Source organism: Clavelina lepadiformis, chromosome 1, assembly GCF_947623445.1.
Source record: "Clavelina lepadiformis chromosome 1, kaClaLepa1.1, whole genome shotgun sequence".
Taxonomy (NCBI): Eukaryota; Metazoa; Chordata; class Ascidiacea; order Aplousobranchia; family Clavelinidae; genus Clavelina; species Clavelina lepadiformis.
This window is the reverse complement of record NC_135240.1, coordinates 9,026,472-9,040,663: the sequence shown is the minus strand read 5'-3', so window position 1 is coordinate 9,040,663 and position 14,192 is coordinate 9,026,472. Positions and strand designations below refer to the sequence as shown.

The window sequence follows — 14,192 nt, the reverse complement described above, 5'->3', positions numbered from 1 at the left end:
AGATTCAATCGCATAACCTGCCTTTGTTAACGTTGTCTGTTATACTTCAGTTATCAACTTATCATGAAGTACAAACTACCATGCAAAAGATATATCAGGTCCCAGATAGGGCTCACTCTTTTAGAAGTATAGCTTTTGTACACTGTTGCTATAATTTAGTTTCGTCTGTTAACGAATGCATTTTAAGACGACTGTAAAATATCATCCAAGTATTCTTTTAGTGAGCTTTCTCCTTTACTTCGAGCTAAAGTAACGCTCAGCCTTGTAAGTAATTCCGTTACAATATCGTTTTGAACAACGTTATTTTCCGTTATAATCCAACACCTTCTCAATCTCTTATTTGGAACATTTAGGAGTATTTTGCAAATTGGTGTTGCAATTGCACACACCAATGTATCATTATAGAAATAAAATGTAAATAAATAGAACAGAAACATTCGTCGTTAAAGCAATAAGTCATCATACGGTGCAGTTCATGCAAGTCAGTGACAAATAACGCTCAGCAAAATAATCAACAAAGCTTCGCTCGTCAGACACCTTTTACTGTACATTATTTTCATTGAGAGTCGGGCCGATACAAATAACATCAACCCCACATTGCTCTTCTAGAAACACGACCACTCATACAACCGGTCACTGTCTTATGGGTTGTACATAAGCAGTATAACCTCGTTAATCCAATTTTAAGGTAAGAATGTATAAAGAAAATTGACAGTGACAACTGGAAATTACCTACTTTCGTATACAAATGACGATATTAAATTCTTATGGATGACACTGATCAAGACTGATTCATGGAAATAACGTACCATAATGCTGGTAAATGACAAGTCGTGGATTGATTTAAAGGCTGCTACGTCTCAACATGACGCCGTATTACAGACGTACATTATGGTAAACGTAGTTTCCATTGAACGATAGACGAAAAGTTCATTAAAATATTTCCAATATGCGAAAGCAAAAGGAAGGAATTTCGCAGAAAGACTAACAACAAACAAAATAATAAACATTTATACATACAACATCAAGTCACTTATAACCATATATAAAACAAAAACTGCAATAAGAAGCATGATAACTTCAACGAATACAAAGTAACATATTTTTTCACATCATCACTTGAAAATTCTCTAAACATTTTATAACAGTTTTACAAATTTGTAAAAAGGAACCTACTGAAAAGATTTGTTACGAAAAGAAGTTATCTACATAAATATACCGCTAACTTTGAGGGAAAAGTAAGAAAACGTGCAGTATGAATAAAAAGAAAAACACGAGCTAAACAAAACAGCACTGTATAACAAATCTACAAAATATTAAGATTGTTAAAATAGAAGTGTTAGTTACGATAAACAATGTCATATTGGAAACTATTTGGGCCTAACTTGCAAACACGGAAGCAGAAAACAGAACAACTAATTAAGTACTTTTTACAACATCACCATAGCTAGGCGGAGGAGCACTAGGCGCTGTGGTTGGTATTGGTGCGGGAGTAGTCCCCAAAGGATAGGAAGGGTATGTTTGACCTGCCCCAGGAAACTCACTGTAACCTCCTGGAGGTTGAACCGCACCTGTCCCTGCTGGAGGGTTTGGTACGTACTGAGGTTGCTGATAAATCATAGTTGTCGGATGAACGTTGGTTGGGCCCTGGGTTGTACCAAGGTTGGTTCCACCGGCAGGAACAGCAACCACGTTAGTTCTTGTAGTGGTAGTCACAAACGTATTTGCCGTGTTATCGTTATTCCGATATTTGCAGCACAAAACAATGCCCGTTGTAATTAATAGAAACGCAATCACGAGAAGTATGATTCCAATTACGGTCATGGTTGTACTCCCAAACACAGCTGCAGTAGCTGGTAAAGAAATTCCAGGAATTATGAAGAAAGCTCCAAACATTATCATACACACAGCTCCTGCCAGTCGTGGATTACCTTGATATCCTGCAATGAATGAACAATAAATATATAGATAACGCATGTATTAAGAAATACAACTTAACGAAGTTCAATTATTATCCACTTTTATAAACAACATATATATATAGCTTGTTCATGATACAACTTTGAAACGTTTCACATTAAAATTAAATTGTAGTTTTAAGATTGCTTTTTAGGCTTTCCACTGGCAAGCTTTTTATGTGAACATTTTTATGACGTACGTACCAGCACGCGCAGGAACATACGTCATTCTGGGTTGGCCGATAGCCCCGGCGTGATGGACATTCGCGCTGGCGAAAGTGTTGTGTGTTTGATGGATGTTGCTGTTGCCATGGTAAGTATTGTAAGATGGGGAATGTGTGTTGAAACCTGCATTACAATCTGCTCCTCCGCTCGACGAAAAGCCTCCTCCGCCATCACTAGAAAATCCGCCACCACCACCACAACCACCACCGTCCATGTATATTTAGTTATTTAACGAATTAAAGCGGTACAGTATTAAAGAAACTTCTACAAAGAAGACAAACATACATTGTTAAAACCTGAAACACGCTTTAGTCTAACTTTCGCCTCTTATCACTGCCCACTTCAACATATTTAATGCAAATTCAAAAGCGACAGAATAAACGACACGCCTGAGTGACGACAGTCAATACTTCAACGAAAAGGCCTGAATTCGAAACCATCTTAATAGATATTAGATACATAAGGCAGATACAAAGCCTTTGTCCTAAGCAAATAGTCGCAAGAGTTGGTTGCAAGTATAACGGGTTTCAAAGCTTTTTGTGTCACTACCAGCAAGCCTATCCCTTATATTATTCATATAAGTATTCAAACTTAACGTAGCTTGCAACCTGCTGATTTTGAAGCCACGCTTTAAACAGGCCATATACAAAAGCCCAACAACGACGCTTCGGTCGTTTAAGTAACATTTCAGAAGTGAGGTTTTGTTTACTGCGGCAGTGCGTAATACAACTAACGTTTCGTCTTTAACCATGAACAACTTTATACTTTGCTTTAAAACCTGAAATGTACGGTTGTAGCCCACTGTTCAAAGCTAGTAGACTTTCGATAGAACACAATATCTGTACAGTGAGTCTATAGTATTTGGAAGCCTAGCCAACCAACTGTTAAAAATTTAAACTTACAAACTGGCCATCAGTATTTCATCCAAAAGCTTTGTACGTTACAAGCTGCTTCTCCCGGTTTCAAATAGTAACCTAAAACGACCTTTTGATCTATATCTAACTTAACATTTACCTTAAAATATAACTAAAATGAACTTTTTGCAAATTCTGTCTCATAAAGATTAGCCTAACCGCTCATCTTTGAAAGCGGGCTAGCTGCACTAACATTTCCCATGATTAGTGACACCATAATGGTATGTAATTCAAAGTGTCACACATTCGTCTGATGACGCAACATACATGAAGCTGTCTGTAATTTTTATGTTTCCAATAAACTGCTTGTTCGTTTCAGCCAACCTCGTTGTTTGTTTGAACGGCAAAAGATACACAGCATGACGCTAGCCACAAGTTCACACTTAAACTTCTGTTTCAATGGGGTATTAGCGGCGCGGCGGCGCCCTGCTTACAGTAAAAGACTGTAATTCAAAAGCCTACTTTGCTAGCAGTTGTAGGTTCTTTCTCTTTTCGCGTAAGTTCCGCGCGTCACTGGATAAATAGCCCGCGTAATGTTTACGTCATATCACGTGAAAATAGGAAAACAACAGCTACAAAACCGTGACGTAAAGCATACCAACGAAATTACCCAAAACTTTCCTGCAGTATATGACGTTCATTAAATACCAGCGTTATAATTGCAGAGGTTTACTGAAGTTTATAACGGTGATTGTATTGCTAAATTTAGAATTCGGTGTAGGGCTACGTTTTGACTAAATCTATAACTTCACTCGTGAAATTGCCTGTTCGAAGCGACTTTATACGGTTCAATGTTAACCTATAGCATAACTGATAGTGATATCACCCGTCAGCCCAAACCTAAACTTGAGTTATTTTCCATTTTAACCATAATTCAAACTTTTCTGAAATACTTAATCATTTCTATTTATATGCTTATGCCCATTCTCCATACCCATAGCTACCTGCCTTTAACAGAGGAATTAAAAGCTAGTATATAACATTAGCTCTACACTCAGTGAAACTTTCCCGTAAATTATGGTCGATGTTGAAACAAATATTAGCTGGAGGTTATCACTATTTCAGCCGAAAAATAGTACATTCAAGGCTATTTTTTCGGGCCTTGGTTTCTTTAGTTTGATCGTGATAACGAAGTAACATTAGTCTAACTCAATTTTTTCAGTTAACCCTAAACTACTAAAATCTGCTTTTTGCATAACCTGTTTCCTAACTTGATTCCTTATCTTTAACCGAAGTGACTATTATTTCACCGTATGTAGGTCACGCAGCCTGTTGTTAAAGGTAGATGGTTAGTTTAGGAGAATGGATAGGCGAAAAGTTAAAGAAACCAATAGGCATACGTAAAAGTTTAAAGCGTTGTAAATAAAAAGCATTAAACAGTAAGCTTAATCGAAAAAACTTCAAAGAATATACGCTAATGTGAGTTACGGTCACTGCCTAGTTCTATAGTGCATATACCAGTGGAGGGCAAACTGCGGCTCGCCAGCATGTTTTTTGTGGCTCTTCTAGACGAATCGTAAAATTTCAAAAACATTGTAAAGGCTACCAAGAGTACCGTTTATGAACGTTTCTCTCTTTTTCTTTTCCTTATTTAATCCAGCATTGATGACAAGTTGTTAATTATCCAAATTTATAGATATTTTTCGATTGAGGAATGCAGATATGGAATAATTAAACGACATAAACTATTTATGACGTCATAAGTTCTTCTGACTTGGCTCGACAGTAAAAATTTAACAACCAAAGCGGCTCTCGGGTTCAAAAAGGTTGCCCACCCCTGGCATATACTGTTTAAGACTAATTCGTCCTGACGGTAAAGGCACTTTATGAGTTGCCAGCGGCAAGCTAACGCATACGTGTGCTAAAACCCAATAAAAGAACTATATAGATCTGCTACGTTTATAATGATTGAGTTAGAACCGATCTCACCTGATAAAGGTCTATACACAGCTATACATTACCAGCTGACGCAAGACTGCCCGTTGATACAGGCTAGATGTTTTAACTTGCTGATAACATTGTTTGTGATAACACAAATTGTGATTGATGTCAACACGTCGAGTGGTAGCCATCAATGCCCGTTTACGTTGTTTTAACTCAAACATATAAAACTAATAGGGTTTGTTTTAATGTTTGCTTTTTCAGGAACCTCAATACGATGACAAACATTAAAAAACGGTATAGAGTGAACTATAACCCTGAGTTTTCTTTATTCCAGAGCATTCTGTGCAAGAACACGGTATTATGATTTCTCAAATTGCAAGTTTGCAACAACACAATAAACCAGGAAAATGATCACAGACCATCAATGAGAGAGAGATGGAAAAGCCCTCTGGGCTCAAAACGTACAAAATGTAAACTACACAGTGACGCTTTAAAAGAATGTTCGGATAACACGGCCACCAAACTCTGCACCCTGAGTTTAGTTAACGCAATTGATACCTTTTGCATTTCACACTGTAACTTAACAAAATATGGCCCATACTTCCGGATCGAGTAATTATCATTAGTCTTAACGCATGCGTTCGCTGCAATTATATGTGCAATAACTACCAACCCCAAAAAGTCTTAAGGATTTATTTAATCTAACAAAAATAATATATAAAATGTAGCATGTGATAAATACAAAGAAAATGATCAGAAATGTGCAACTGTAAACTAACATTTCTCGCAAATTGCGAAATGTGATTATGTCGAAATGTCGGTCATTTTAAGTGATCAGTTGATCACATATCAAATATTTACCAATAAAACGAATTCTGTCATTAAACAACATTAGCACACTTTTATTAAATATATGTTTTTGCAACTACTAAAAATCCAACGCATGAGATAGGTTTATAATTTAAAAGGATAATGGACACCATATTAAAGACAGTTTCTGGGTGCATAAGCCGTGTGCAATATTCTAAAAACGTCAATGTTAACCTTCAGGTCAGGAGAAAAACTTGCAAACTAGAGTTCAACTTAAGAACTGTTGCTTGCAGAATCCCCACTGATATGAAGAACGCTACCAATAAGACAAACCATCTTCCCCGTTCCTTTTGAAGCATCTACTGTAAATATTGTAATGTCGTTATTATTGTTACAGAAAGCGCATAAATATATACTCATTTCATTATTAAAGTGTCCGAGTGATTTCTGGTATTACGTTTCGTTGTAGTATTCATGCTTTGCTAATACGGTTTTTGAGGTTGTTGTTTCAACCGGTGAAGGCAAGTTACTATTTTCAGCACAAAATTTTAATTTCGAACTAAATGAGGTCAGTGGTTACAGCATAGATAAACTATCAAAGTATCGTTACGAAATAAGCAAAGAAAAAGGTCCTTATAACCTTAAGCCCCAAACTTCAATCTTGTAACTATTCAAGGCACAAATAGAACTCTTTCGATGCCATGTTTTGTGTGGAGAATGAAGCTAGTACGCAGTTGTCAATTACTTAAACATATCATTCTAACTAAAAAGAAGGACGTTGTTTATAGTCATAGTGCAGATACGTACATATCTGAATGCAACGTTTACAGCTTATACTTTATCATTACTCACCATCTCGTGCAGCACTTCGATGAAGAGCGAGATGGGTGTTGTCAGCAGCGCTGCTGTGGTGATAGTGGTAATTGTCTGTTTCTCCAAACATCCCCTCCCCACCAGTTCCTTCAGATCCACCTCCTACAAGTCCACCCCCTCCGGTATAATCACAACCTCCACTTCCGTTAAAATCCAAACCTCCATCGCCCATGTTTGTTAATTGTGTATATACTATGACAAGATTGTCAGATTTGCCAGTAAATTAGCTACGCGTGTTCACGCATAATTGATCAGTTTTCTCTGCTGCAAATGATAACACAATAATATTGTTTGTCAACAACTATAATTCGAATTTTGTAGTAAATCTCAAAAATACTTGGAACAAAAACTGCACAACTTTTCTGAAGTAAAGCGACTGAAGTGAAAGGAATACTTTCTTAAGCTATCTAGTGCTCATACTTGAGCTCCTAAATACGAGTATAAAGTCTCAAATGTAATGAAGCCTGGTATTACGCCTTGAGCTAGCCTAAAAGTCATTCAGTTTCATGCTATACGCTCTAAGTTTTGCACCAGTTAAGTTAACGAACTACTCTTTCGAAAAAATACATGACCTGCGACAGGAGATTTGAGACCGTTTGGACGTAAATAACAATAAATTACAATTTGTCTTCAAGAGACATAGCGACTTTATTTAATGTTCAAATATGCATAATTTTACACCAATAGAGTTTGCATTATCACAATGCGTTGCTATGAACAATTGCAGATTACTTGTTTAAAAATGCAAACAGCTTAGTTCACACAATGTAACATCCTATTGTTAAAAACTTTTAATTCAACTTCATCACTTTATTTCAATTTCTAAACTTACAAAGCATAACAATAGTGACTATAATTATTATCGAGCCGCCTAAAGCAAGGCAAATGTATCCCATTACATGTGTGCCATTAGAAGTAAAAACTTCCAATTCCAGAATTCCCATCACGATGAAAAACATTCCAAAAAACGGCACGCAGCAAGGTATGGCCTTGATCTGTCTTGAACAATCTGTATAATGAGTTTGCTATTAAGCTTGTTTGCAAAGCGTTCATACTTCTCACTGCTAATATTTTGCAACCTGAAGGAAATAAAGCATATAAGCCTAGTCCTATATTATAAGTTGCACAAAATATTTGAAAGAACAATTTTTTTGCTGTTGATGTCTCTTAAAAACCTAAAAATTTCCACATATTCGTGTGTGGTTGCAAGTTAAAATTGGTAATAGTTTTATCTCTAGTAACTGCATGCAATAGCATGTAATAGCATGTAATAGCATGTAATAGCATGTAATAGCATGTAATAGCATGTAATAGCAGTAATAGCATGCTATTCAAAAACCTTAGTGTGGTAACCTACACAGTTTTGTACATGCAGCGCATACTTAACATAGTGTGCATACAGCTTAAAGAAAAAGTATAAATGTTTCCACGTGACATACTTTTTGATTCAGTCGGAATGTCGTTGGAGCACGTATCACTCTTTGTCAAGGTCAAGGCAATCTGTGTTTTATCAGTGCTACTTTGCTGATCGTAGTGATGATCATAATCAAACGATCCTATTCCTAACATCCATCCTTCAACGTTCTCACCACAACCATGAACTTTGGTTTCCACTCCTGCATGTAGGTCTCCACAGGAGTAATCGCAACTTCCACCTCCGAAGTTATTACAATCTCCACCCCCGGAGCAGTCACATCCTGTATCACTCATGTTGGAAGATTGCGTTGGGAGTCAGGATAGCTTTACTCTTTCACAAAATCTTAAACCTAGGAAGATAGCAAACCGTGTGCAACCTTATCCGATACCATGTCATCACAATCATTGAGAAAAACTAAGATCGTTGATTTATCGCAACTGTGTTTAGTATAGAAGTAAGTTTCTATATGAAACACACTAAGTCATTTTCGCTTGAACCATTTTTCGAAATAAACAGAAGTTATATGTGTTTATTTATCTTATAGTAACTATTCTCATTTCCTTGACCTATATCTTCCTCTTTTAACTATTTCTTTATTATTTTAGCTTAACATAATTCCTATAAAATAATATTTTATATAATATAGATAATTGCGTTATCTACATAAAGAAATAAATTGTCAAATGCATCTGAAAAAGGTTAAAACTAAGCAGCTCTGTAATATGTTTAAAATGAAGTAAGCACTGTTACATAAAAGCCGTAGAAAATTTTGTAAATAGATCATAAACACCAATTGTGAAAGAGAATCTACAGACACCGGTGTACAATAGGACAGTATCTTCTTACATCTTAAACAATTGAGTATGCCTGTTGCTGAAAAACTGTGAAGAATGTATTTAACTTATAAGAAGCCACTAAACACAATGGCACTGTTGCTTGTCCAAGAGAAATGAATTGAAAAGCGACAAATTTTAGCCACTGAGGGCAGCTTCTAGACGATGATAATGTGTTTGATGACTTGCAAGATAAGCAAGGGTGTTCAATAAAACTTTCTCCAAATAGTTTTAGAATAGATAGCAAACCATTTTCTATGATACTAATGCCATAACTAAACGAATTGCGAAATTGATTTCAAATGCCAATTGTTTATCAAGAGCAATGGAGTTCGGGAATCGCGGCGATCATATTTTTGGAAACAACTATGATGTATTTGCTAATCCATCGGCAGGTAAACTTCAATAGCATAAATCAAATTAAGAGAAATAGGATAATTTCCAATCACAAAGCTAGAATAGTTATGAAATAAATAAAGAATAACACAGTTCTTAGATATTGTTATTAATCTCCAAGAGTTTTCTAGCTTTGACCATCGTATGATAAATATGTATAGACTTTTTAAGCCAATTTTATTTATACATTAACAAGGTTTACAGAACGTACGGATTACACATATTTTTCACACTTCTGTTTTCATGCAGGTTTCCTAAAGAAGGTGTTGGTAAAGGCGTCATTATGCGCCTTCATAGTGGCTGGGCTTCTAACACTTGCTGTCTTTCCTGATTACAGCAGAAGTCCCCAACCATATCTAAGCGCCATTTGGCTGACGATGGGTGGCGTATTTCTCACATGCTACGCTGTTCTTTGTTGCAAGGCGAACAAAGGCAAACATGCATACATAATGTCTGTAACATCGCCGTCTCGCAGAGTTTTTTCTAGTCCGACACGCAATGGTCGTTTGCCTCAATCATCAATGAGAAAACACGTGACAGTAACGTTTAATGCCAGACAAGAATACATTTTAACTAACGCACAAGTGTTGTACGCCGATGAACCACCAACGTATGTTTCTGTATGCAATACTCGTGGGAAAATTGATGCAGAATCGGCGGGTGCTTCCCCAAACAACCAAGATGCAGTTCCAAATAAAGGAGATAAAGAATGAAGACAAGGTCTTAGAAAAAGTGGAAAAGTAAAGCTAATAAAAACAAGTAAAAAAAAGACAGCAACTTCTGTATTTTGGCGTGCAATTTACATTGACTATCCTGACATGTATGATCGACATATTATAAGCAACCATTCTAGAATAATGAAGTTCATTTGTCAGCCTTTCAGGTGTTACACAATGGAATGGCAGCCTGAAATTATTTTTTGTGGTATGTATATAAAAAAATCGTGTTACTGGCACAATTATTCAATTTTCTTTTATACCCCGTACAATTACGTTTTTTTTCCTTTTGCTAATGTAAAGAGTAAATAAAGATATTAGATCAACTTTTTCCTATGTCAAATTGATAGAAGGTAACAAAATCAAACAAAAAAATATATTACTCATTCAAACGATTTTGCGATATTTCTTCGTATAGCAGCTTGTTATGGAAATAAGCTTGACTGAAAGACGTCTACAATTTCTGCAGCAATTTATAATTTGTTTAGCAAGACGTTTAATCAAACATATGTTAAGAGCGCTCTGATAACACCGTTGAAGTCCCTTTTTGGATACCAAAAGTGATGTTTAATGAAATCCGACACTTTAAGGTTTCGTTGATTTAAAGAAAAGCTTTTTTTATGGTGTTTATACTTAGTGATTAAACTGTAATCCATTACGCGCAATCACACACATTCCAGTTTACAATATTCACTCATATGTCTGTACATAAGTAACAAATATAAACCGCAAAATTGGAACACGATACCAGAAATAAACAGCATTGTCAATATCATATCTGCGGACCTCAACCACAGCCGCAACTTAAGTTGTCATAAAACGTTGCAGAAATGTCTTAAAATACGTAGAAAAAACGCTATCTCGTTAACAAAAACTTTTTAAAACGTTTTTGAAAGTTCACGGTTTTAAAAAACATTAAACACAACGTAAACTCCTATCGTAAGCGCAACTACGTGACGACGTTATTGTTGCAATGTTTTTTTTGTTAGCTGAGTTGCACGAAAACAATTCACTTGTCCATTGACTTTGTTGTGCAAACTGAACAGAAAAAAGTGTCAAACGTACCACTAACTTCTAGTCTAGACTCTTACTGATGGAAGTATGAAGGCTGGAAATTAAAGTACGCTACAATAATGTATGACGTTCAAGTACAAGTAACATTTACGCAAATTACATAATTTTGCCAAGACAACAGCACCATACAAGCTCGGGTATATCCATGTATTTGTTTATTGCTGATATGGACACGTTTTATATGATGATAACCAATATGGTGTAATAGTGTCTGCTACATAACTCTATGATTCAGTTTTTTTGTGTCACACATATAGCATTATAAAAACATTGCAAAAGATGAATGAAAAATTAAGTAAGACGACAAGGTGGTTAATAAGTAATCGGTAACACTCATCGGATTGGTCACTATATCACTTGCATATCCAAATATTAAGTCACTCGTACTTTAACTGAATGTATAGTTCTTAGTTAATGACAGTTTCCGTTATATATACCCAGCTATATCAAGGAATAGATCTGATTCACAATCTCAATTTCTGACAGCAGCTTGTGTTTAATCATTGCTGAGCTTTGCCTGGATTATTGGGTATGTTACAAACTGTTATAGGTTAAATAGCAGGAATAAAATGTGTTTAGTAAATTGTTATTGATATCAGTGCATGCATGACGGATATGAATGATAGGAGAAACATAAACACAAAAGGAGAACTTGAAGGTGTTAAACATGGAGGAAATCATAGACCGAACGCAACCTTTGCTCAAGTTATTGCATTTCTTAATTTTTTCTTTGGAAGCAGTCATTCTTCGAAGACTCAAGTCAACACAACCGTGTACATGAAACATGATGGAAGTGAGAAGTTTATGTTTTTGTTATGGATTTTAAACCCACGTGCTTGGTCTGTAACTAGTATATTGGCAGTTGGTGATAATACGATTGTATATTGTTGTAAAGGATTTCGTAAAAGAAAGTGGAGGTCGGCAAGACGACGTTCTATTTCTCAAGTCATGCGAGCCGCCAAACTTGTTGTTCTTGTGCTCCTTGGGGGCGTACTTTTTGCGTTTACTTTATTGCATGATGTTATGGTATCAAAACTTTCCTTCCGCAACAAGCTTAACAGACCAAGGACAAGAAAGTTTTAATATACCGCATACAAGTTATGTAAATGTAATATGAATAGCATATATATGCCAATCTGGTCACCTATTTCTTGCCTACTGAACATTGGTCTTCCCAACGCACTGTAATATTTTCAATCATATCCAACTACCTCAATCCGCCCCAATGAAATGCACTTTTTCATAGAAGACATGATTCAAATTGAGAAGAGCTTAGTTTCCTTAGCACTTCTAATATTTATTTAGAAGTGCATGCATTTGGCGATGTTTCGTGATAAACATAACTTTCATGTCAGATCAGGTTTTCGGGACATCGATGTAATTCATTTCTTCTCATAATTAGATTTCTATGTATATAGCTGTTGATGGGGTGTTGATTACTTTGATTACAGAAATACATCCACTAACCATGCTATACTTCGTATATAGCAACTTTGTGACACGGTTTACCAAGGTAATCGTAAAATCTATAGACATCGAGTAAATCAGAATAAATTTTGTTGAATAATAATCTTTGTGGTGTGCAACATTTGTGGTTTGGTAAAGGTTTATTGAGTTTATAGTATTTATCAAGTTTACTGCTTTTTGCTGCAAAGGTTTTACGTTGAATGCAACCCTAATCCATAGAAGCATTATATCCCAATATGGAATACAAAAGAAAGGTTGTCAACAACCTTCGTACATTGCCACTTTCAATGCGTGAGTCGTCCAGTATGTTCTTTCATAAGTCAGTAAGTCAATATGAGCATACAAGTGTAGGCCTACATACCGAAAGGCTTGATGCCATCAGACTGTAGATTATGGGGATTATTGACTAGACTTTTGTCGTACGAGTTGAACGTATAGACTTTTCAGTGCTCCCAGCTTCTTGCATTGTTGTATCTGTTCACGGAGCATTTCAACAAAGTAATTCTCAAGAAACGCGTTTAAGCAACTAATCTTTAATGAATACAAATATAGGAGTAAAGCTATACACGTATACAGACCTATTGCCCACAATAAGCAAATAAGCCTATCTAAGTTACTACGAATTTCTCAACGACCTATGGATTTGCATCTTCTTCTTAGAATCTCTAATGTTTCACTCGATGTGTGCCTTGGGGAAATAATGCATGATTCAGTACTGTTACGAAGTCGGAATGATTTGTGCCACACTGACACGTTGCATAACATATTGATTACAAGCTTTGACAAAGTGTGTCATGACTTCCGATTAAAACAACTTACAAAACGCGAACAAGGACTAATCATGCTTTGGCATACATCAAAGTAATCATATAGCCTACTCCCTGTTTCATGTGATGTTTAAAATATTCCAGGCCTGGAAATTTACACACTGTCAGCGTTAGTACATTAACTTTGAAATGCAAGTGGCTTTTATGAGCATGATAGTATTCTGTCAACAAAATTCATCGGGTTACGTATGTATCAAATCAGAGAACATTCATTTGGTGCGATCGTTAATTAATTAATCGAAATCACAAATGACCAACTTGAAGCTGGTTACCGGTTCCTGGTTACTCATTCAATATATGTAAATATTTTTATTTAAGAAGATTAGATAAATAAGGAACTAACATGTAGCGTGTTCATCAGCTTCTTCATCTGCAAACAATTAAAGTAACTGAAAAAATAACCATATGATATGTTACTATAGTCCAGGTCTTGAAAAAGCAGAGTCGTAATAACTCGACTCGAATCACATATTTCAAACACTTGACTTGACTCGAGTCCCTTTCAAAGAAAGTACAAAAATAACTTGACTTGACTCGAGTCATCGTTTGAAATGATTTTTTAGGTGTTTTTCAGGTCTTTTTCATTACGTTTCAGCATTAATGAAAACGAATCTCTATTCGCGGTTGTCACGTGTCTTGTCTGCATCAAAGATTGAGGCAAATTGTAGTTTCGGTACCAGGAAGAGTTCCAATATAGTAATCGTCTGTAGATGCAGGATTTATTGTAGCAAGATCAGAATAGTACTCCGCCTATTCCGATGAAAATGGTTGCTACATGAAGAATATCCTTTCTTTTAC

General features: G+C 35.9%; 3 protein-coding genes and 1 long non-coding RNA gene across 8 annotated transcripts; 2 read left to right on the top strand and 2 right to left on the bottom strand.

The window, feature by feature from the left end:
• Positions 1 to 356: 356 nt before the first annotated feature.
• Positions 357 to 2,628, bottom strand: LOC143468608 (uncharacterized). Its single transcript, XM_076965941.1, has 2 exons — positions 2,163 to 2,628; positions 357 to 1,940 (listed from the first exon to the last, which is right to left on the bottom strand). The coding sequence occupies exons 1-2, from the start codon at positions 2,395 to 2,397 to the stop codon at positions 1,420 to 1,422; spliced, it is 756 nt and encodes a 251-aa protein (XP_076822056.1). The 5' UTR covers positions 2,398 to 2,628; the 3' UTR covers positions 357 to 1,419.
• A 2,248-nt stretch (positions 2,629 to 4,876) lies between these two features.
• On the bottom strand, positions 4,877 to 8,806 carry LOC143458323 (uncharacterized). 5 transcript variants are annotated; one of them, XM_076955306.1, is made up of 3 exons: positions 8,104 to 8,806; positions 6,644 to 7,743; positions 4,877 to 6,153 (listed from the first exon to the last, which is right to left on the bottom strand). In XM_076955306.1, exons 2-3 carry the CDS (start codon positions 6,834 to 6,836, stop codon positions 6,065 to 6,067), a joined length of 282 nt encoding a protein of 93 aa, XP_076811421.1. In that variant the 5' UTR covers positions 6,837 to 7,743; positions 8,104 to 8,806; the 3' UTR covers positions 4,877 to 6,064. The 5 variants fall into 5 exon arrangements, 2 of the variants coding, with proteins under 2 accessions (XP_076811421.1, XP_076811422.1); XM_076955307.1 differs by having other exon boundaries at positions 4,877 to 6,150; XR_013117673.1 differs by having other exon boundaries at positions 4,880 to 6,153; positions 8,104 to 8,795.
• A 229-nt stretch (positions 8,807 to 9,035) lies between these two features.
• Positions 9,036 to 10,356, top strand: LOC143462593 (uncharacterized). Its single transcript, XM_076960823.1, has 2 exons — positions 9,036 to 9,309; positions 9,560 to 10,356. Exons 1-2 carry the CDS (start codon positions 9,240 to 9,242, stop codon positions 10,021 to 10,023), a joined length of 534 nt encoding a protein of 177 aa, XP_076816938.1. The 5' UTR covers positions 9,036 to 9,239; the 3' UTR covers positions 10,024 to 10,356.
• Positions 10,357 to 11,499: 1,143 nt separating this feature from the next.
• LOC143461042 (uncharacterized) lies at positions 11,500 to 12,653 on the top strand. Its single transcript, XR_013117986.1, has 3 exons — positions 11,500 to 11,629; positions 11,700 to 11,893; positions 11,996 to 12,653. It is a non-coding gene; the product is annotated as an uncharacterized LOC143461042 (long non-coding RNA).
• The last annotated feature ends 1,539 nt before the right edge of the window (positions 12,654 to 14,192 follow it).

Coding starts and splice junctions, on each gene's coding strand:
- LOC143468608 (XM_076965941.1), bottom strand. CDS start 2,397: ATGGACGGTGGTGGTTGTGGTGGTGGTGGCGGATTTTCTAGTGATGGC. Junction 1,941..2,162: donor GTATGTTCCTGCGCGTGCTG/GTACGTACGTCA, acceptor CATTCATTGCAG/GATATCAAGGTAATCCACGA.
- LOC143458323 (XM_076955306.1), bottom strand. CDS start 6,836: ATGGGCGATGGAGGTTTGGATTTTAACGGAAGTGGAGGTTGTGATTAT. Junction 6,154..6,643: donor TCGAAGTGCTGCACGAGATG/GTGAGTAATGAT, acceptor CAATATTTACAG/TAGATGCTTCAAAAGGAACG.
- LOC143462593 (XM_076960823.1), top strand. CDS start 9,240: ATGGAGTTCGGGAATCGCGGCGATCATATTTTTGGAAACAACTATGAT. Junction 9,310..9,559: donor ATTTGCTAATCCATCGGCAG/GTAAACTTCAAT, acceptor GTTTTCATGCAG/GTTTCCTAAAGAAGGTGTTG.